Source organism: Bubalus bubalis, chromosome 10 (assembly GCF_019923935.1).
Source record: "Bubalus bubalis isolate 160015118507 breed Murrah chromosome 10, NDDB_SH_1, whole genome shotgun sequence".
In the NCBI taxonomy this organism is placed as follows: domain Eukaryota; kingdom Metazoa; phylum Chordata; class Mammalia; order Artiodactyla; family Bovidae; genus Bubalus; species Bubalus bubalis.
In genome coordinates, this window is record NC_059166.1 from 29,582,907 (window position 1) to 29,606,875 (window position 23,969).

General features: G+C 40.1%; 1 protein-coding gene across 11 annotated transcripts in view; it reads left to right on the forward strand.

Annotated features, from left to right (window-relative positions):
* The window catches only part of MAP7 (microtubule associated protein 7), a 179,177-nt gene that overhangs the window by 63,360 nt on the left and 91,848 nt on the right, over nucleotides 1–23,969 (forward strand). Inside the window, exon 1 of one of the 11 annotated variants that reach the window (XM_044924191.2) lies at nucleotides 15,490–15,737. The exons of the other annotated variants lie outside the window; for them this stretch is intronic. Coding sequence (XP_044780126.2) covers nucleotides 15,716–15,737 — 22 coding nt within the window. The 5' untranslated portion in view covers nucleotides 15,490–15,715. Of the gene's footprint in view, nucleotides 1–15,489; nucleotides 15,738–23,969 lie in introns of those variants that run through there. 11 annotated transcript variants of the gene reach the window in all.

The window sequence follows — 23,969 nt, forward strand, 5'->3', positions numbered from 1 at the left end:
GGTCATGTCTTCCAGGTTTCTCCACTATCAGCTTACTTATCTTGCTTTGTAATTAATACATGTCTTATGGGGACGTACTTGAGGCTGTGTAAATATTCTGTTCTTCCTCTTATATTCATCTCAGTTTTAGAATCAGTGATTCTTGCCTGAAACAGTTGGTTGCCAAATAGTAATTTTCTAATTCACCATTCCCTCTACATTTACTAGTTAGCTCTCTACTGTAGGGAAGACCTTTCCTTTCTGTTACTTGTTTACCAGTGTGGACTCATGGATATTTATTTTACTCTGTAGATTTGAACACTTTTCTGTATTTATTCTGATGCTCAAACTGTCCCAGATTTGGCCAGTGGGATCCCTTTGAGGCTGGCTCCTGTCTCCTTTTGATGCATCTTTATTATTCTTTGAGCACATCTTTCCCCTCTGGCACAAGATGTTATCAACTCATCTTTCTTTGACTCAGCCTTGGAATCTGCCATTATTGTAGGAGCCCTGGGTCATTACAGTGGAAAATGATATTTTATAATCCAAGATTTGGGTGCTAGTTGTGCTCATGGTTACCTTTAGGCTGTCAGCAGGTCAAGCTCTGTGAAGTTATGTGTGTATGTGTGTGTATACCTAAGACATTGCATCATTGCATGTGGCTGGTGATTACTATATTGGACAGTGCAACTCTGGAGAGTAATGACTTGCTTCATGTCACATAGATGCTAGTGACAGAAGCCACGCAGGATCTTTTGATAGTGCATACCAGATTAAATTGACTAGACCAGCCTTATCATATACCTTCTATAATAATTATCATTTTTGATGATTTTGTTTATTTTTGGCTGTGTTGGGTCTGTGTTGCTGCTTGGACTTTTCTCTAGTTGTGGCAACTGGGGGCTGCTCTCTAGTTGTGGTGTGCTGGCTTCTCTCATTGAGGAGGCTGGGCTCCGTGAATGTGGGCTTCAGTAGTTGTGGCACATGGGCTCAGTAGTTGAGGTTCCCGGGCTTTTGGAGCATGGGCTCAATAGGTATGGTTCATGGGCTGTGCTCTGCAGCATGTGGGATCTTCCCAGATCAGGGATTGAACCCGTGTCTCCTGAATCAACAGACAGATTCATTACTACTGCGCCACCAGGGAAGCCTAATAACTGTAATTTTTTATACCAAAACCTCTGGTGCATTTTTTAGCAGATTTTTTAAATCTCAGGAACTTGAACACAATGATCTGTAGCAGTATATTTATTATTTTAAAGAAAATTTAGAGATCAGTAACAACTCAAAGTTGACTTGTTTTCAGTACCTAATAGTAACTAATAGTCATAGCTATAATTTGAGCCCTTGCTGTTTTCAACAGGAATGCTTTTTTTAGATCTAACATGTACTGGCAATACTTATTTTAAATTAGTACTAATACTTTCTCCAAAAATGCTAATTCTCTTATAGGCTCAATGATATTACTTATGTTTACAACCTTTAATAAATACTATGCCAAGATTTATTTTTATTTGTTTCTAGTGAGAATAAGCAGTGTAGCTTGGTAGTAATTCTTGCACACTGTTGGTGAGAGGAAATTGGTAATGCCATCCAGGAAATTATTTTCGGTGCTAGGTATCAAAGCTTTAAAACCATTCCTAACTTTGAGCAGTTCCCTTTACAATCTAATGTACAATTCAAGTTTATGTATAAAGACATAGTAAAAAAAAAATCAGAAAAACTTGAATGTACAAGAAGATGCAAAATAGAGAAAAATAATGTGATAGCATCCTGGCTTATCACATCACAGATTTTAAATTTTGATGTTTTTTAAAAAAAATTATTATTGAATGAAAGATTCTTTAAATTCTGTAGTGCATTGTGGTTTTGAAAAGTTTCACATACATGGCTTCATATAATCCCAGACTAACCCCTTTTCTCACTAACTCTGTGCTGCCCTTTTCCCTACCGCTCTCCCCAGTGATAACCACTACTTTGTTCTTTGTATCTGTGTCTGCTGCTTTTTTGTTTATTCACTACTTTGTTGTCCTTTTTAGATTCCATGTATAAGATCATAAGTATTTGTCTTTCTCTGTTTGACTTACTTCACTTATTATAATGCCTTCTATGTCCACATGTTGTTGCAAATGACAAAATTTCTTTCTTTTTATGGTTGAGTAGTATTCCATTGTATTTATATACCACATCTTCGTTATCCATTCATCTGTTGATGGACACTGATGGACACATAAGGTACTTCTGTAGGGTGGCAGTTGCAAACAATGCTGCTATGAACATTGGGGTTCGTGTATCTTTTTCAATTAATGGAGTGTTTGGGTTTTTTTTTGGGGGGGGGGGCATGTATATGTACTCAGGAATGGAATTCCTGAGTCATATGATAATTCTGTTCTCCTGAAGCTTATTTGATCCTCAGTCAGCTCTGTCTTAATAGATGTTCAACCAAATGCCTACATGCATGTTCAATTTTTCCTTCCACATCGAATCCATCAATGAGTCCTGTTGGTATTACCTCCAAAATATATCAAACCTGTCTACTTATGTCCATCACCATTCCTGGTACAAATCATATGTGCTCGCCCCAGATTATATCATTAGTAACTGAGCTGGTCTTGCCCTTCCATGGACACCTCAGCCCCCAGTCAATGTCCTTCTACACAGCAGCTAGTGACCTTTTAAAATTATAGATCTGGCTCTTCTCTGCTTAAAACTTGTCACTTGCCAATGGCTGGCTTCCCATCAATTTTAGTATAAAATCCTTATTATGAACTACAATTAGAATCTTCCCTGATGGTTCACGTGGGTAAAGAATCCACCTGCAATACAGGAGACACAGGTTCTATCCCTGGGTCGGGCAGACCCCCTGGAGGAGGCAATGTCAACCTGCTCTAGTATTCTTGCCTGGGAAATCCCATGGCAGAGGAACCTGGCAGGCTACAGTCCAAAGGGTTGCAAAGAGACAGACACAACTTAGTGATACATTTGGATAATTTGGATTTTTTATGAGCTGCAGTTCGCTGCTTTTCTTCCTTCTGACCACATTTTAATCCAGTTGATTTTCTTTTCATTCTCTTAATCCTCATTGCTCACCCTGGCCTCAGGACCTTTACACTTACTCATCCCTCTGTCTCTCTTTGAAACTCCCTTTCCTTGGCTTTTGGGCTGAGTGGATCCTCCTTAATCTTCTGTACTGCTACTTCCTCAGAAACCCCTCCCTGGTCCTTCTACCTGGCATCTCCTGTCCCACCCCAGTATTGTTTCATTGCCAATGTTGATCTTATTTATCGATCTCTTGTCTCATGTATTGTTCATCTACATCCATGGGATGGAAGAGTCTTGAAGAACATTGCCTGACACATAGTAAGTACTTGTCAGATAACAAATGAACTAGTGAATGTATTGCTACTATCTGAGGATACGGTGGAAAAGGCTCTCTTTGGTGAAATGTATCACTTAAAAATTTGAAACCATTTTAAAACATTCCTAACCAAAGGTTCAGCAATTCTGTTTTAGAATTTGTCCTTCAGACATTGTTAAGATTTGTGAAACTCTATAGTCAACCTTGTTAATAATATCAAGGAATTAGAAACAACTTAAAAGTTGGAGAGTCCGCTACATATATTGTGGTATTTCAGTACTGTGCAACCCATTCAGTTCAGTTCAGTTGCTCAGTCGTGTCCGACTCTTTGCGACCCCAAGAATCGCAGCACGCCAGGCCTCCCTGTCCATCAACAACTCGTGGAGTTTACCCAAACTCATGTCCATTGAGTTGGTGATGCCATCCAGCCATCTCATCCTCTGTTGTCCCCTTCTCCTCCTGCCTCCAATCCCTCCCAGCATCAGAGTCTTTTCCAATGCGTCAACTCTTTGCATGAGGTGGCCAAAATATTGGAGTTTCAGTTTTATCATCATTCCTTCCAAAGAACACCCATGACTGATCTCCTTTAGAATGGACTGGTAGGATCTCCTTGCAGTCCAAGGGACTCTCACGAGTCTTCTCCAACACCACAGTTCAAAAGCATCACTTCTTCAGCACTCAGCTTTCTTCACAGTCCAACTTTCACATCCATACATGACCAATGGAAAAACCATAGCCTTGACTAGACAGACCTTTGTTGGCAAAATAATGTCTCTGCTTTTGAATATGCTGTCTAGGTTGATTATAACTTTCCCTAAAAGGAGTAAGCATCTTTTAATTTCATGGCTGCAATTACCATCTGCAGTGATTTTGGAGCCCCAAAAAAGAAAGTCTGACACTGTTTCCACTGTTTCCCCATCCATTTCCCATGAAGTGATGGGAATAAAGAAATGCCATGATCTTCGTTTTCTGAATGTTGAGCTTTCAGCCAACCTTTTCATTCTCCTCTTTCACTTTCATCAAGAGGCTTTTGAGTTCCTCTTCACTTTCTGCCATAAGGGTGGTGTCATTTGCATATCTGAGGTTATTGATATTTCTCCCGGCAATCTTGAGTCCAGCTTGTGCTTCTTCCAGGCCAGCGTTTCTCATGATGTACTCTGCATATAAGTTAAATAAGCAGGGTGACAATATACAGCCTTGAAGAACTCCTTTTCCTATTTGGAACCAGTCTGTTGTTCTATGTCCAGTTCTAACTGTTGCTTCCTGACCTGCATATAGGTTTCTCAAGAGGCAGGTCAGGTGGTCTGGTATTTCAGTCTCTTTCAGAATTTTCCACAGTTTATTGTGATCCACACAGTCAAAGGCTTTGGCATAGTCAATAAGCAGAAATAGATGTTTTTCTGGAACTTTCTTGCTTTTTCCATGATCCAGCGGATGTTGGCAATTTGATCTCTGGTTCCTCTGCCTTTTCTAAAACCAGCTTGAACATCAGGAAGTTCACGGTTCACGTATTGCTGAAGCCTGGCTTGGAGAATTTTGAGCATTACTTTACTAGCGTGTGAGATGAGTGCAATTGTGCGGTAGTTTGAGCATTCTTTGGCATTGCTTTTCTTTGAGATTGAAATGAAAACTGACCTTTTCCAGTCCTGTGGCCACTGCTGAGTTTTCCAAATTTGCTGGCATATTGAGTGCAGTACTTTCACAGCATCATTTTCCAGGATTTGAAATAGCTCCACTGGAATTCCATCACCTCCACTCGCTTTGTTCGTAGTGATGCTTCCTAAGGCTCACTTGACTTCACATTCCAGGATGTCTGGCTCTAGGTGAGTGATCACACAATCATGATTATCTGGGTCATGAAGATCTTTTTTGTACAGTTCTTCTGTGTATTCTTGCCACCTCTTCTTAATATCTTCTGCTTCTGTTAGGTCCATACCATTTCTGTCCTTTATCGAGCCCATCTTTTGCATGAAATGTTCCCTTGGTATCTCTAATTTTCTTGAAGAGATCTCTAGTCTTTCCCATTCTGTTGTTTTCCTCTACTTCTTTGCATTGATCACTGAGGAAGGCTTTCTTATCTCTTCTTGCTATTCTTTGAAACTCTGCATTCAGATGCTTCTATCTTTCCTTTTCTCCTTTGCTTTTCACTTCTCTTCTTTTCACAGCTATTTGTAAGGCCTCCCCAGACAGCCATTTTGCTTTTTTGCATTTCTTTTCTATGGGGATCGTCTTGATCCCTGTCTCCTGTACAATGTCACGAACCTCAGTCCATAGTTCATCAGGTGCTCTATCTATCAGATCTAGTCCCTTAAATCTATTTCTCACTTCCACTGTATAATCATAAGGAATTTGATTTAGGTCATACTTGAATGGTCTAGTGGTTTTCTCTACTTTCTTCAATTTAAGTCTGAATTTGGCAATGAGGAGTTCATGATCTGAGCCACAGTCAGCTCCCGGTTTTGCTTTTGCTGACTGTATAGAGCTTCTCCATCTTTGCAAAGAATATAATCAATCTGATTTCGGTGTTGACCATCTGGTGATGTCCACGTGTAGAGTCTTCTCTTGTGTTGTTGGAAGAGGGTGTTTGCTATGACCAGTGTGTTCTCTTGGCAAAACTCTATTAGCCTTTGACCTGCTTCATTCTGTACTCCAAGGCCAAATTTGCCTGTTGCCCCAGGTGTTTCTTGACTTCCTACTTTTGCATTCCAGTCCCCTATAATGAAAGGACATCTTTTTTGGGTGTTAGTTCTAAAAGGTCTTGTAGGTCTTCATAGAACCGTTCAACTTCAGCTTCTTCAGCGTTACTGGTTCGGGCGTCGACTTGGATTACTGTGATATTGAATGGTTTGCCTTGGAAATGGACAGAGATCATTCTGTTGTTTTTGAGATTGCATCCAAGTACTGCATTTCGGACTCCTTTGTTGACCATGATGGCTACTCCATTTCTTCTAAGGTAACCGTCGACATTCTAGGAATCAGCGAACTAAGATGGACTGGAATGGGTGCAACCATTAACAGTGGTTTATTTGGAACATAGTTGACCTGGGAAAATGTCCAGAGTATATAATAGATTCCCAGATAATATTAAGTAAAAAGCTTCCTTTTTTTTGTTTAATATATGTGCAAATTAAACATTAAAAAATCTTCAGGAGCAAATAACTAAAATGTTAACAGTGGTAATATCTGAATTTTGAGATTGCAACTTATCTTAAATATTTTGTGCTTATTTTTATTTTCTGTTTTCTACACTTAATGTTTATCATCTGATTTATAATCTTCTGAAATATATACTCCAATAGCACTGAAATCGGAGAAGGCAATGGCACCCCACTCCAGTACTTTTGCCTGGAAGATCCCATGGACGAAGAAGCCTGGTAGGCTGCAGTCCATGGGGTCGCTAGAGTCGGACACCACTGAGCGACTTCACTTTCGCTTTTCACTTTCATGCACTGGAGAGAGAAATGGCAACCCACTCCAGTGTTCTTGCCTGAGAATCTCAGGGACGGGGTAGCCTGGTGGGCTGCTGTCTATGGGGTCGCACAGAGTCTGATACGACTGAAGCGACTTAGCAGCAGCAGCAGCACTGAAATTGACCTGTATAACTAGAAGCTACGTCATTGCAGTTTAGTGTGTTTTTTGAGCTTTAGTTACCCAGAGAGCCTTTGAGGAAGTAGATGGATGAGTCTGATAACTCCCCTCTGAAGGCAGTGCTGTTAGAGAAGTGTAATTGATGTGTTTATGGCTTAGGATGGGGGCAAGCTCTTCTTTCTGGGAGAATCCAGATAGAATTCATAGAGGATGAGGGTATTTGCCTTGCTTCTTAACAGAGATGACTGAGGAGACATTCCACACAGGAAGAAGAAGTGGACAGGAAAGGGAAAGGAAAGGAAATCCCGAGGCATGTCAAAGGGACAGCAAATGCATCCATTTTATAAAAACATGGGCTATCTGAGGGAGCCATGGGAAAAAATTCTCAAAGTCGGTGGAAACATTGCCGTGCTTTAATTGGGAAGGTATCTGGGAGACATGATAGATACTTGAGCAGGGGAATAAGCTGCTGAAGTTGGTTTTTAAGGCAACTAGTCTGATGGATCATAGGAATTAAAGAGGAGAGACTGGCAGTGGTGAGACCGGTTCTGAAGCTGACGGTGGAGACAAAGTGGTGACGCTGGTTTGAGACTAAGCTGTCTGCCCAGTGTGTCACGTGTGCATGCGCATTGTGCTCAGTCGTGTCTGACTCTTTCCGACTCAATGGACTATTGCCTGCCAGGCTCCTCTGTCCATGGGATTTCTCAGGCAAGGATACTGGAATGGGTTGCCATTTCCTCCTCCAGGGGGTCTTCCTGACCGAGGGATTGAACCCAGGTCTCCTGTGTTTCCTGCATTGCAGGGGGATTCTTTACCCCCTGAGCCATTGAGGTTTCCCAAGCAGACTAAACTCTATTCTGTGTCATAGCAGAAAGCTGCAAAACTTGAATACTCTTGTTTCCTAGTGATTTGCCACAGGGCCATAAATGTTTTATAGTCTGATCTTGCATGTAAATTAGATTATAAAATAAGAATTTGTACTTTGGATATATCACACTTGACATTTTTACATCCCTCCATTCCCCAACTTCTTTATGACATTTCTCCTGAGGACGGTGTAATGTCTGGAGCTGGAAAGTGGGAGAGGAGTGAGTGCTCATAGTCTGGAATATGGTCATTCTTCAGTATCCTCAGGGGCTTGGTTCTAGGACACAAATCCGGCTTCAGGGATACCAGAATCCACAAATGTGCAATTTCCTGATATTTAATAGCATAGTATTTACATAACCTAGCACATCCTCTGTATACTTTAAATCACCTTTGATTACGGATAATGCCTAATACAATGCAAATGCTAAGTAAATAGTTAATAAATACAATGCACAATATGTGGCAAATTCAAGTTTTGCTTTTTGAAACTTCCTGGGTTTCTTTTTTTGGGGATAATTTTCTGTGTGTGGTTGGTTGAATCCACGGATATAGAACGTGCAGCTGTAGAAGGTCAACTGTACAAAAAAAGGAAACATCAAATTGTTTTTGTAAATTCAAAGTTGTGTTTTACAAGAGTTCCTTGCATGTGTGGATATATATTTTAGTTCTCTGCAATAAAACCTTTGACATTTTGGCTCCAGATTCTGAAGGCAAATACCTGAAAGATTACATTGGTTTGGGTTGAAAAAATTAACAAATATCCCTTTAGAAACTAGGTCAAGTTCCTTATTTTAATTTCTGATCTAATTCAGGACTCCAGCTGTCAGACTACCCCATTAATCCTCCACTGGCAGTGAAATCCTCTCTAAAATACATTGTAATTAACTTGCAGGAATTGACAGCAAAAGATGGAAAGTTCAGATTGTATTTGTTTACAAATTTCCCACATGGAAGTGGACATTTAAATTTTTGAGAAGTCATTAAAAATGCTTAGAGAATTTTGGCAGAGACTTTTTTTTTTCCCACTGAAAAATAGCTGACCCTTTTTAGCAGTTTCAGCACCCAAAATCTAGACCTGAAAACTTGATTTTGCTGAAGTGTTTAGTATTAGAACTGTTGCTTCAAGCATAGCAATTTTTTGTTACAATTATCCTTAAACTAGCGTGCTTCACAAGTGCCGCAGGAAAACTGGTTATAGCTGGTGACATGCCTAGAGTTGGGTAGGAAGAGGCTTGAGCAAGTTTGATTACAGCTAAGGGGAAAGATTTCAGTGTAAACTACAAGTATCTCATTTGTTAAGTATAGCTTTGTCCATTCCTGGGAAGTGTTGACATGAAAGAAAATTGTTTCCGCAATTTGAGGTCGTGGAAGATTCCAGGGCAGTGCAAATATGGATTTTGAGAAACAGACAAGCATGCTATAACATACTCCCTGAAAGAAAACATTTGTGTGTGGAGTACATTTTTAACTGAATTGAGTGAATAACCTAAATAACCTAAATAACCAACTCTTGTTGGTTATTTTCCTAAATAACCAACTCTTGTAGCTTTTGTCACTGTCCAAGGTACTAATAAATGGGGGGCTGAAAAACAGAATTGTCTTCTTCCAGGATCTTAAGGATTATGGCCTCTGAGGACAACCTAAACAGGAAAGAGAATGAGCCAAGATACCTATTGGGAAGGAAAAGAAAACAGAGTGCTGGTCACTATATAACGGTTGAAATTAACAAATATTCTCCCAAAGCCTACTACTTGTTGAACCCAAAGGAAATGGGGAAAAAAAAAACAAGAATTAAGATAAAGAAGGGATCTTGGAAAAAGTGGTAGGCTACAATATTCCTAGACTGATATTGGGGTTAGAAGCAGTTCACATATTTTCAAATAAGACTGGCTATGATTAAATCAATTTGTAGAAGATAATGAGCTGAGGAACTGGGTCTTTTAATGAATTATGTGTAACAAATCTGGTATGTAGCTAATGAAAACTTCAACAAAAAGCATAAATTCCTTTATAAAATGAATCTGCTTTTACTTCTCAACTAAATATGAAACAAATGAAATCTATTTCTAAGTGAAGTGAAAGTCGCTCAGTCATGTCCGTCTGACTCCTTGTGACCACATGGACTGTACCCACCAGACTTTATCCATGGGATTCTCCAGGCAAGAATACTGGAATGGGTGCCATTTCCTTCTCCCTATTTCTCAGTATTTGCCCCTTAAAATAGCAATAGCCATGGTCTCAGTATTTTATAGTAGATGAACACTAAATTCTACCAAATACCAAGATTTTAAACTGCACCATTTTGATAATTGAGGTAATAAAATACAGTATATGTGATTTTTTTAATCACATATAAAATTAAAAATTAAAAAAATTTTTTACACATAAAAAATGTTTTATGTGTAAAATATGTTTAGAAACATATTTTAAATTCTTATAAATAATGATAATACACTATAAGAGCATTATCTTTTCAGCCCAAAGGCTTAGTCCACCCATGTTCTTTCAATTATTTAATAGAACAACTAGATCTTCATCTATATATTTATGTATACATCATTACATGCACACACATACAAACACCTCCCCCTGTTAAGCGCAAAACAAAGTTGGATCGCCCAATTCTCTTTGTTTAAAAAAAAAAAAGGTGGAAACATTACCAGATGTCTCATGTCTCATAGAATTCTTCTATTTATGGATATACTAGTTTATTAACATTTAAATTTCACCAAGAGTTCAAGTATATGCTAGCCTTCTGTTCCGATTTTTGAAATGAAGATAAAATGGACAGACAGCTTTAGAACGGTACAGTGTGTTTAACACCTGCATAATATATTCACCAACTATTCAATCTGATAGGTGGTGTAACTATACACTTAGGAGCACAGGTATAGGGCCAAGCCCTGGAACTGGAAGAAAAACCCACCATTCAGGACTAAACAGAGCTTCTTGGTTACTGACAGAATCTCCCCTGGACTTCAGGCTTGAGTCTGTCAGTGTACTAAAACCATTCAACTCAGGACAGTAACAGGATAGATTGGCCAGTGCCAGTTCTCACTGTGGCAGCCAATCTTAAGGGAAAAAGGAGGCTGAAAAAGTTGCAGCTGAAGTGCAGAACGGGTGGATGAGAGGGGCCATCTTCTAAACATCGCTGATTTCCCAAACAAGTTCCTAAGATGCTTTTCCCAAACAGTCATAGAATTCTTGGCTGCAGCTTGAAGGATCCTATTTTATAAGAACTGGTTTTTCTCTTAGTAGCCAAAAAGTTAAGGGAGGGGGTGAGGGGGGTGGGACGGAAATAGGAAAGAAAGAAGAACAAGGAAGAAGCAGAGTGGTAAGCGAGCAGATTAGATGGGAGAAAACAGAGATAAGAGCTGCCTACGTGCTTTACCCTGGCGAGGGCCTCTGCAGTTTGAAGGTTTATGCTGGGACTCAGGATGGCGCAGAGAGCGGATGAATCATCATCTCAGCCACAGAGCAATTTTAGGAGGCTGGTGAGCAAAGTAGGTAGTCAGTGAGCGAGTAATGAACGAGCACACAGAGGGGAGAAGGTGGATTCCTCAGAGTTCTACAGCTGCTCTGCCATTTTTATAACTCACCAGCTCCCATTACAAAATATATAGTACACTTTGTATTTGTTAAGAATGATATAGTTTAGATTTAATAAACAGATTCATTTCCCCTTAATTTCTCAGGATTCACATATTCCGTTGTAAAACTTGCTAAGCTTTCCAAGTGATTTCCATTCTCAGAAGTTGAATATTAAACTGTCAATTCAGCCTTCATCCATCTGCCAGGATTCTGCATTGATAGTTTTGCTGGTTATTGAAAATGAAGCCAAAAATAGACTGGTAGTCGAGAAAATGGCAGTAACCATGCGTGTAGTTAGAAATGTGCCTCTTTCCAAGATCCTCACTGGGCAGCTATGGTTTCAGATGACACATTATTACCGTACCCACTGCTCCATGCACTGGGACATAGAAATCTCCTTGAGCCACTCGTCACATAACAAAACCCTCTATTCTCTTTCCTCTCTTGTCAACGTTCAGCTGTTCTTCTGGATGAATGCACCGCCATTTAGTTATGCGCCGTTGTTCCTAAGGGGAGAGTGGGGCATGTCTCCATGCAGTGTCACCTCCTGTCTCTCCCCGCCTGTCTTCTCTCCTCGTGGTACCAGTCCTTTCCTGTCAGCAGGCGACAGTGGCCTGATGCTCCCGGGTGCTCGGAAGTGAGAAGTCACCTAGCTGGAGGGCAGAGATTGCCGTAGAGCAGAGTGTGGGGACTGAGAGTCTGCCACTGACTAGCTCACTCAAATTACTCTGTATATCTGAGTCTCCTCATCAGTAAGCTTAGCATAATAGGGTGATTTGCGAGGTCAGACCAATCCTTATGTGTAGGACCTTAGAATAATGACTGACTTAATAGGCCATCCACAAGCTTAAGCTATTATTTTTATAATTTCCTATGACAATCTCTCTGAGCCACCAGGGAAGCATGGCTTAGACAGATTGTCATAGGAAATCATGAAAAAAATAGCTTAAGCTCAGACAGTAAAGAGTCCACTTGCAGTGTGGGCGACCTGGGTTTGATCCCTGGGTTGGAAAGATGCCCTGGAGGAGGGCATGGCAACCCACTCCAGTATTCTTGCCTGGAGAATCCCATGGACAGAGGAGCCTTGCAGGCTACAGTCCATAGGGTGGCAAAGAGTCGGACACTACTGAGCGACAAGCACAGCACAGCACATGGCAATCTGTCACGTGAGGCAGTTTTTTCCCCACCAGCCCTTCTCTTTCCTATAAACCTCAGATGTGCACACAGCTGGTCGCAGTGTGGAAGGATGGATCCACAGCAGGGAGGTAGTGTGGAGAGTTCCTGAGAAGCTGATGGAAGGTAGAGAAAAGGCTTGTGGTAGTTAGCCAGAAGAAGGGAAGAGAGGAATCTTCAAGAAGTAATGGCAGCATGTATACAACTGATGGGGACAGGAGAGCCAAATCGAGGGAAATGAAGCCAAACACCATCCTCCATGAGGCCAGAGAGGAGAAGGCGAAGCAGACAGGCAGCCGGTAGTGCTGCTGATGTGTGGTGGGAAAAGTAAGTGTCTAAGACCACCAAGAGCCAAGAAAACAGAGGCGCTGAAAGAGTTACAGGATCAGATTGGTATTCTAGAAACATCATAGCTGTGTTGATGACTGGGTTTTGGCAATCAGGATTTGGATGGCCACAGAACAGCTAGGAGGTTCATATAATACCGCCCTATCCTCTTAAAACTGGGTGCCTCTAATCTTCAATGAACTGGAAGATAGATAACTGAGCTAGCTACATTTGAGTCTAAAGTATAGATATAAAGATTCTGAGGGAAGAAGTGAAAGAATTTTTTTTTTCGAGTTGCTAATAGGAGTTATTTTTTTATTTGATAAATTCATGATTCCTGTCTTTGTTCTGTTTAAAGGAGTTGTGAGATAACTCAGGGTATGAGTTCTAACATTTATGGAGCCCTACTAAATGTACCCCTGGAGGAGGGCCTGGCAACCCACTCCAGTATTCTTACCTGGAGAATCCCATGGACAGAGGAGCCTGGCAGGCTACAGTCCATGGTATCACAAAGAGTCGAACACAGCTGAAGTGACTTAGCATAGGCACATTGAATGTACAGGCATAGAATTGTGGGATTGGATTGATATTTTAATAACATGCCTCCAAATTTTCTGAAATTAATAACCAACATATTTCTTTGGCTAGCATACACTCTGTGTCATGCATTTCATTGCTTTAATTGGACAGAATTGGGAATTTGTCTACTTCTTGAGACATTTAGGCAAATCACATACCAGCCATTGTGTCACACATGAGCAGAGAGAAATGTGGAGGGCATGTTTATTACCCACAGTACCAGTGTTGTGAACCTTGACCTCCCTTTCCCATGGAGTCAGTTCTGTGTCCGTCTCTGAGGCAGTAAGGTCTTTGGGAAGGGAAAAAAGATAGTAGAACAGTGGAGCAATTCAAATATGTTTCCCCCACCTGGAGAAGGTGCTTCGCCTTCCAGCCTCCCTACCACACTAGCCCCGCTCAGAGGGGCAGAAAGAAGAAAAGAAATCTGGATTTGGTGCCACCGGAGTTGCAATTTCCTTTAACTAGAAGTAATCTTGCCCCAGACCCCCATGGGACATTTGGCAGTGCCTAAAAAAATGTTTTTAATGGTCTTGACTGTGAGGAGGGGGGTGTCTGCAGGCAGTGCTATTAGATACAGGAGGCAGAGGCCCGGGATGCTGCCAAACTGTTAAAGCCTCATCCCCTCCCCTGTAGTCCACAGCAAAGAGTTATCCTGTCTGAAAGGTCAGGAGGACCAAGGCTGAGGACTCCTGCACTAGAGATCCTGGCTGTGTTTATGTTGTTGTTCAGTCACTAAGTCATGTCTGACTCTTTGTGACCCCATGGACTGCAGCACTCCAGGCTTCCTTCTTCTTCACTATCTCCTGGAGTTTCTCAAACTCATGTCCATTGAGTTGGTGATACCATCCAACTATCTCATCCTCTGTTTCCCGTTTCTCCTCCTGCCTTCAGTCTTTCCCAGCATCAGAGCTGCTTTTGAAAATGCAAGGGGACTGGTTGGCAGGAATGATGGTACTTAGGCCTCTGGAGCTGTTGGGATGGTACTGGCTACAACTGGTATTCCATTGGTTCCTACTAGGTAAGTCTTTAGTTCCAAGGGCATTAAAAAGGGTTCATTGCCAAGTCCAGTGGATGCTTGAACTCCTACATCTTATAAATCCTGTGTGTCCAGTCTCTTTACTGAGGCAAGTCCTACTACTCAAAGAGGCTTGAAATGATTTGTTTTCCTCTCAACAGCATATTTCCTTTCCCAGATTGGACCCATGGATCATCCAAACTCATGAAGTTCATTGGTTTTAACTCAAGTTTTAACTCAAGTACTCTGACTCCCATTTCACAGTTTTAAATTCTGTAAAGGCACAATGAGGACTTGACATGATCTTTTCTCCTCAGATTCCCCTCTATGTCCCTAGACAAAAAATCCTTTTAAAGACTGTTACCTTTAAAGGTAACATTGTGATAGAAATGTGGAATTTGAAATTCATAATGTAAAACTCATCACTGGCTTAAAAATGTTTTCTGAGGCCCTATAATTAATTTATCCAGACATAATTTCTAAAACTTTAGTGGTTGTTTATTGATTCTTCCTCTTCACTTTGAAGACCTTCAGAATTTTTCAAAAGCAGGTCAATCTTCTGGACCTTCTGAAGGATAGTGAAACTTCATTTCATGTGGTTTCCCAACGGCTCCATGAATGTTCTCAGTGAAGGGAGGAAAAGAACAGAGGTCTCTCTGCTTGACTGATTCTAAATGATTGCCTCTCTCGGATGCATTTGGTATGGGAACAAAACCAGCCATAATCTTCGGGGTTTTAAAATGCCATCTTTAGTACATTAGGAAACCAAAAGGCAGAAGAATTTGGAAAAATAGTAAATACCGTTTAGATGATCTTGGTAAACATTTGTTCAAATGTGTTTAAGGCACATCCTGTTTGGGGCCCGGGCTGATTTTAAACCCTGAGACTGAACTGATGTGTAACAGCCATTTCTTAACCAGGAAAGGCCTCCCCTTCTCCCAGCCCACACCCGTTCGAGCTTCACTGGCTCTTTTGAACAGAAGCTGTTCTCAGTTTTTACTTGGTTCAGTGAACAAGGTTACTGTTTAGAAACAGTGGCTGTTGAGTCATATGTCTCCTCACCCTTTTGCCTTCTTCCTGAGTGTACCTCGAGCTGCATGAGAGATGATATTAATACTTGGGATGATTAAAAGGTCTCTTCACTGATCGCTTGGTCTTTGCCTGGCTGAGAAACTCAAAGCAGGAAGAGGGAGACATGCAGATATGTTGCAGCATGTTCAAGAAAGAAGGGTTTTAGGATGGAAGACACTAAACTGGCCTGTAAGTTCTTGGACTCAAAATATGTTTTGAAACTTCTTAATAAGGATATGTAGGAATCGGGCAATCTTTAACTCAGTTTGACACACTAACACTTGTAACAGGTCAAAGTACAGGGTAGGAAATCTTTTAATAGATCTTTTTGTTTTGGGGGGTGGGGAGGACTTGGTTTTAATGTTCTAAGAAAAAGAAGTGGGAATTTTAATTAAGTGAAACATTCCTTGTGCTCTATAGATGATGGATTTATACTTTATTTATCCTGCAGCCCTGGGATAGCTTCTATGAAAATTCAAGGCAAATGATATTATTTTCCATTTTCCATGTTTGTGCTTTTTTCTTCTTTTAGCAAAAAACAAAGTGAAAACCCTGAAACAGCTCCTAGGGTCTCCTGAGTGCTGGAGGTAGACAGTGGTAGCAGGCTCCACATACAATTGCACTGCTGTCCAAAGAACATTTTAGCACATAATTTATTGATGATTTCTTATTGCTTTTAATATTTGTATCTGGATTAGATCATGAAGATTTTGAGAAATGATTGTTTTCTATTTTAGGGGAATATGAGGAGTGCTGAGGATTTTTTCTGATTAAAAAAGGTCATACTTCTCTTGCCTACCTCTTTGGTTTTTATGTAGTTTTTTTTTTAACCGTCAAAAACATTGCCTGCATTTTCCTCTCATATCTTTCCTCACCGGAATGCTTTCATTTCCATGGTATGTAAATCAGTTAACTCACATGTAGGCTTTATGGGAAAAACTATAGTGATCAGAATCGTAAGCACTACATTTTAGAGAGGTATTTTTATCACTGTATTTTCTTGTCTAGAATTTTCTATATGTACTGGATGCTTTATCAGATTTAATTTTAAGAGTGGTAAAGATGCTTTATTCACTAAATTATTTGCCTTTTAAAATATTGCCTCTATGCATTTGCATGGATAATATTTGCAAATTTTATAGTAAAAACACATCTAGGAAAGAAAAGTGAGTTGTGTGTAGTGTCAGTATCCAGTAAGCATTAAGGAGATGGATTATGCTATAAATAAGTGGTTTGCTTTTGGTATTTTATGATTATAAAATATAGAGCCAAAGAGGCATATTAGAAATATCTTGAGGGTTGGATCCAAGCCTACATTTTAGCTCTGACACTAGTTTTGCGACCTCAAACAAGTTATTATACTCTATAAGTATGTCAGTATCATCACTGCATAATGGGAATAATCTAACTTTCGGGGCGGTATATACGTTAAAAGAGAGGCAAAATGCCTCACCTAACTGGCTTCTCAGAAAAACAAAAAAAAACTGGTATTATTATTTGTGTTTGTTCAGTTAACTCACTTTTAAATTAACTTTGTACTTAATGAGTCAGAAAAGAATATCTTTCTGTGTGGAAATCATATTTACATACAGTATTCAAATATTAGGATTAGACAGTTAATGCATAATAAGCATTGGGTTTCATAGTGAATTATTTAAATGTGATAAATAATATTGGTTGAATCAAATGAAATACAGGTTACTCAATAAGAAAACTGGATAACTATCCAATAGATAAAATTGATATTGAGGGGTAAAAATTTTTTCATCCAGAAAATTGGTCAAAAAATCATAGATAAGTGGTTTAAAAATACTAAATTATTCTTTTTTAAAAAATACTAAAATATTCTGTTTTTTTTTTAATAAAAAGATTAAAAAAAATTATTTATTTGGCTGCACTGGATCTTAGTTGCAGCATGTAGGATCTAGTTCCCAGACCAGGGATCGAACCCAGACTCCCTGCATAGGGGATGTGGAGTCTTAGCCACTGGACCATCAGGGAAGTCCTCTAAATTAGTCTTAGACACTCGATTTTAGTCTCTTCTAATTTCCAACTTTTAATTTGATATTGAGTAGACCTTAGAAAAGTAGACATAGTAGCTTCATGTTTCCATAAACTAAAATTTCAGTGTGAAGACCATAACTCTATTTGGAGTAGAGATGAAGGGTGAACTCTGCTCTGTACACTTCACGAAGCCCCTCCAGCTCATTCATGAAAGTGCATCCCACGGTGGGAGCAGAGCCTGTTGCCACGTCAAGCTGCTTGGGAGTAACTATAAGAAACTGTAAGAGTGACCTGCCCCCCCAACCCCAGACAAAAACTGGTATCTATTGTCGTTCAGTCTGTTCTCACGTTAGCACTTCCCACCAACTGAGGCTGTCATGTTTACTGTGTTCTCCCACGCTAGAGTACGAGCCATAGGGGCAGGGAGTTTTGGCCTTGTCGTTCACGGCTGTATCCCAAGCACCTACAACAGTGCCTGGCAACCAGTAGGCACCTAGTCAGTTTATCAAGTTAATGAGTCAACCCCCTAGTCGTCAAGAGGACAACAAGGTAAGGAAGGCCATGCCTACTCTCACTGTAAAGCACAGAATACCAAAGATACAGTTTTGTATAAAATCTGCACCAGGGCATGCTAATTTATCCTGTGGTTGACGCAGAAGTAGAGCTTTGTGCCAACTTTTAGAAGAAAAGTAAGTCAGTAGAAAATGTTACTGTCCTCAGTTAGACATGTGCCAAGAGCAGAAAACCAAAAAGTTTACTTCCTTTATGAAAAATAGGTAAATCAAGGACTCTAGAAAAATAATTTTGTGATAAAATGCCAAGTCACAGGCCAAATAAACTCCCTCCTCCCCTGCACTCTCGGTGAGGTCAGCGCTCAGCTCCACAGGGACAGCCCCTCCCACACACTCCGGAAGCATCATACAACCCTGTGGACTCGGCTCCTTTACCAGGAATTTTATGTAGGTGTAGTTTTCAGAAGCTAAGAATCTTGTTCAGTAAGACTTTCACAAAACACTAGCCATTCTCAAAGTTACACTGAATCTATGCCTCTATCAAGAAGATAAATTGCTGTACTGTAGAGTCAAAAGACCAGGTTTTTCAAACTCTATTCTAGGGCAGTCTGTATAACCAAGGGCAAATCCCATTTGATCTCTGAGTCTCAGTCCCCTCCCCTATAAAAGGGCAACATGCATACCTACCATAATCTAGTTAAGATGGTCAAGTGAGTTTATATACAAGAAAGTGACTTGTAATCCATTAAACAAATTATACAGTGTCACTTGAATACAGATTTAAAAAACGGCAAGTTCTTTCCTTAAATGAGAATTTAAGTGCTTTATAACTTTAAATTATATTACTTGTCAGAATATCACTAATTAAAGGGACAAACACCATCAAAACAATAAAAAAGAGTAAGGTACAATTTTTAATGCCGTATTTGAAAAATAAATCTAGAAAACACTGTGGCATAGTGGTTAAGATACTAGATTTTAAAGTCACATTGATGTGGATTTTGTTCATGATTTAGCTGTTCACAGATTTCTTAACTTTGAGACTCAGTTTTCATCTCTGAACAGTGGGGAAAGTGTTACCTAAATGCAGGCTTACGATAAAGAAAAAATTGTATGAGACAAAATGCTTAAAGCATGAGTACAGCCTTGGAACATAATAGATACTCAATAAACAGCAGTTGCATTTGTAGTTATTTTAATTCTTTATAAATATCATTGGGTATATGGTTTGCCTTTTAAATGATATAATACTAAACTTTTGAAATGTATTAGCCACTATTACTCTGTAGAAATCTGCTAGAAATTTCCTAAGAGAAAATAATTCTACAATTTTTCAGAGCTCTTACTTTACTGAGCCTGATGATTCTTTAGATTAGGTGATGTTGAAACAAGCATCAATACAGCTAAAAGTTTTCTAATATAATTTACTCACCTAAAGCCTGGGGGATCTCAAAGTATGTTAGATTAAATAAACTTATCTGTAACAAAATGCACAGATACTCATAAAGAAAGGGCAGGGGCAGGGATTTTCAAAGAGAGGAGTTTAAAATTCTCTTTCTAGGAAGTGTATGTTGCTAGGGAACATAGAAGAACATCAGGGTAGCAACACATATTGTCATGCAACGTAGAGATATTTAAGTTCCAAGATTCATTGCTCATAGTCCAAGATGTAAGTCATGTATTAACCGTCACTAATCCTTTCTCAGCATTTCACGGAGTCATTGAATTAAATATTCTCTGAACTGACATTTTAGTACTGAATTGCAAACATCAGTGTACAGTCGTGATAATATAATTTTCCTTCTCTTATCAGAACCTCTAGATGACGTGAATAAATGAACTTCAGTTGACCCACAAGCCAACTTTAAAACTTAGGTTAGCATTTTGATACACAAGAATCATTCTCCATTAACAGATGCTTTTCTATAAGACCTACTTTATTTTAAAAGATAATGCCATAATCCATTTCTGGTCATAATCTGGTTATATAAATGTATTTGTAATGTCTTATCTCAGACAGCATAAAATAATATTACTTGAATAACAAGTAGCATGAGATGAAGGACCAAGAAAGTAAAAGTTAATATTTAAGCTTTCTCCTTACTTGACTTAATATTAACAGTACATAGTTTTCATGTTTTTCTGTAACATAACAGTTATAAAGTCATGAATCAAAGATTAACATTTTTATATAACATTATTAGGAATTATTGTTTTGAATATTTGGATTTTGTGTTTTACTTCTGTTAATCAGAATACAGAATTCAAATATACAAGCATTTAAGTGTGATGTTCTTATAATTCAATGCTGTCAGTTTTACCCAGCAGTTGCAATCAAGTTAAAGAAAGCAAGTAAGTCTGAGGGATTTTAGTTGGACTCAGTATATACCATTTTAACAAAAGAAAGGTGGCTTGGGCTTTGAGAGATGATATATTGTGGGAAAGTGATTAGGAAATAGAGCTAATGGAAGATGAGGGTTAATATAGGAGGTTTGTTTATGCAAGCTCATCTCTGTCTCTGGGCATGAGCCATTCTCCTCCTTCTGATACCGGAGAGGGGGGCACCATCACAGGCGATATTTATGCCCAGCTTTTAGGTGGGTATGTGCAGAGAGTTCTTTCCACATCTGTTGATTCTCAATGCCTACAGCTGAAAATAATGCCAAAGTGGCATCTTTTGGAACAGTGCATTCTGATGCCCTTCATGGTACTCTAATGGACATCTTTAGGTGTAAGACTTTTCTCATATTTTAGGTTATTTCCTTAAGATAGAGTCTCAGAAGTGCAATTGTCTAGCTAGTAGTATTAAACCTTTTAATGGCAGTATATTCATATCACTAAATTCCTTTTGTGGAATTATACCAATTAACTATAGCTCTAATACTGCTGCTTTCTGCTCCACATACTTTCAGGGTTTTCAGTGCTGCATTTGGAAGCACATGTCTAATATTCCTCTTCAGGGTTCACACTAGATGGAAAACACCAAGGATCTAGAAAGGGATAGTTCTAACCATTGGTGAAGCTAGTTCCAATATTCATGCCTGGTGCTGTGGTTGTGAAGGAGTAGCATAAACTGGGTGAAGCAGAGGCTTTTCTCCAGGTATCCCTACTACCAGCTGACTTTAACATCTCAGTCACAAGGAGACCGCTCAGGATGAGGGGTAATTGAAGATAACTTCATGGCAATAGATCATGTGCCTTGTGCTTGTGTGTGTAGTCACTCAGTCACGACTGACTCTTTGTGACCCTGTGGACTGTAGCCTGCCAGGCTCTTCTATCCATGGAATTTTCCTGGCAAGGATACTGGAATGGGTTGCCATTTATTCTCCAGGGGATGTTCCTCACTCAGGGGTAAAACCCCTGCCTCCTGCAATGCACGTGGATTCTTTACTGCTGAGCCACTAGGGAAGCCCAAATAGATCATGTGGTGGTGGTGGTGGTGGTGGTTTAGTCTCTGAGTCATCCGACTCTTGTGGCCCCAGTGCTACTGCTAAGTCACTTCAGTCGTGTCCGACTCGGTACGACCCCATAGATGGCAGCCCACCAGGCTCCCCCATCCCTGGGATTCTCCAGGCAAGAACACTGGGAGTGGGTTGCCATTTCCTTCCCGAGTGCATGAAAGTGAAAGCGAAGCTGCTCAGTTTTGTCCAACTCGCCGCAACCCCAGGGACTGCAGGCCACCAGGCTCCTCCATCCATGGGATTTTCCAGGCAAGAGTACTGGAGTGGGGTGCCATTGCCTTCTCCTGACCCCAATATGGATGGCATTAAATCTTCAGGAGCTACTTAGTCCTAAATCCAAATTAGCATTTGATTGCCAATGGGACTGATACCAAGCCTTTCTGGGGACAGATCCTCCCACCCACATGTTCCCCCATCTCTTTTTTATTAAAAAAAAAAAAAAACAACTTTAGCCTCTTTAGCCTTCCCCAAGTTCCAAAGAGCAAATTTAATCAGAGAAATGGAAAAAATGCAGAAAAAAAAGGAAAGCAGTCAAGCAGGACAAAATTATAGTTTAGCCACAAAACAAAATCAAGGACTTTTAGTTCCTCTTCAAGGGTTACAGATAATACCCTGAGCCACATCCTTGAGTTGTTTTACAGATAGTAAAAACTCCTACCAGGTGGAGGCAGTCAACCATATGCTGCCTAGCATCACATAGACCCCAGACAGGTTGGAACTAGAAAACTAATAATTGAGATTCCCAAAATACTAGTGTTACCTTCAGTTCAGTTCAGTCTCTCAGTCGTGTCCGACTCTTTGCAACCCATGAATCACAGCACGCCAGGCCTCCCTGTCCATCACCAACTCCCGGAGTTCACTCAAACTCATGTCCATCGAGTTGGTGATGCCATGCAGCCATCTCATCCTCTGTCGTCCCCTTCTCCTCCTGCCCCCAATCCCTCCCAGCATCAGGGTCTTTTCCAATGAGTCAACTCTTTGCATGAGGTGGCCAAAGTTTTGGAGTTTCAGCTTCAGCATCAGTCCTTCCAATGAACACCCAGGACTGATCTCCTTTAGGATGGACTGGTTGGATCTCCTTGCAGTCCAAGGGACTCTCAAGAGTCTTCTCCAACACCACAGTTCAAAAGCATCAATTCTTCGGCGCTCAGCTTTCTTCACAGTCCAACTCTCACATCCACACATGACCACTGGAAAAACCATAGCCTTGACTAGACGGACCTTTGTTGGCAAAGTAATGTCTCTGCTTTCTGTTAGCCAATTCAAGAATTGTGCATGAGCTGATCAATCACCCCAAGACCCTATCCCTCACACTGTCCTTATAAACTTTCCCTGAAAGCTATTGGCAAGTATTTAGGTCTTTTGAGCACAAACTATCCTGTTCTTGCATGGCATCCTACAATAAATGCTGTGCTTTCCTTCACCACAGTGTCAGCAGATTGGCTTTGCTCTGTATTGGGTGAATGGACCCAGATTCACTGGATTTTTCAGGAGCCACAAAATGACACATTCAAATCAAGGAATTTTAGAGCTATCACCATCAGCTAATTACCATTGGGTAGAATCTTAAGCAATGCACTGGAAGACTGAAACAGCTTCAATTGATTATAAATTAATGACATAGGATGTTTATTAATTATTAAGCTTTGTTGAAATATGCTGAACGTTGTACATAGGGTTTACAGCCAATAGCTGTCATCAGAATGTTTTGAAATTACACCCATGAGAAAAACAAAGGTTTTTACCTCCATGCATTTGCAGTTGTTTGCTAGTTTTGCAGTAACCATCGAAACACAGGACATTGATTTATACTATTGAGCCTTGCCTCTTCCAAGAAGATTTAGCCACTTTGAAAAAAAGTCATATATCTCAAAAAGCCCCTCTTAAAAAGTCAATACTTAAGATACTGATTTTATACTGAAGTATCAAGTTCTTCATTTTTAGGCAGACAGTATTACATGGTGGGAATTAATACCTTCTATTTTAAAAAAATCTGCATTTATGAAGTGATTGAGGGGGAGAGGTGTTATTTAAAAACTTAGTTAAATGAAGAAATCTTGGAAATAAGTTTCAGATTCTAAGTTGTGTTCAGTTCAGTTGCTCAGTCATGTCCGACTCTTTGTGACCCCATGGACTGCAGCATGCCAGGCCTCCCTGTCCATCACCAGCTTGTGGAGTTTACCCAAACTCATGTTCATTGGGTTGGTGATGCCATCCAACAATCTCATCCTCTGTCGTCCCCTTCTCCTCCCACCTTCAACCTTTCCCAGCATCGGAGTCTTTTCCAAAGAGCCAGTTCTTCGCATCAGGTGGCCAAAGTACTGGAATTTCAGCTTCTACATCAGTCCTTCCAATGAACACCCAGGACTGATCTCCTTTAGGATGGGCTGGTTTGATTTCCTTGCAGTCCAAGGGACTCTCAAGAGTCTTCTCCAACACCACAG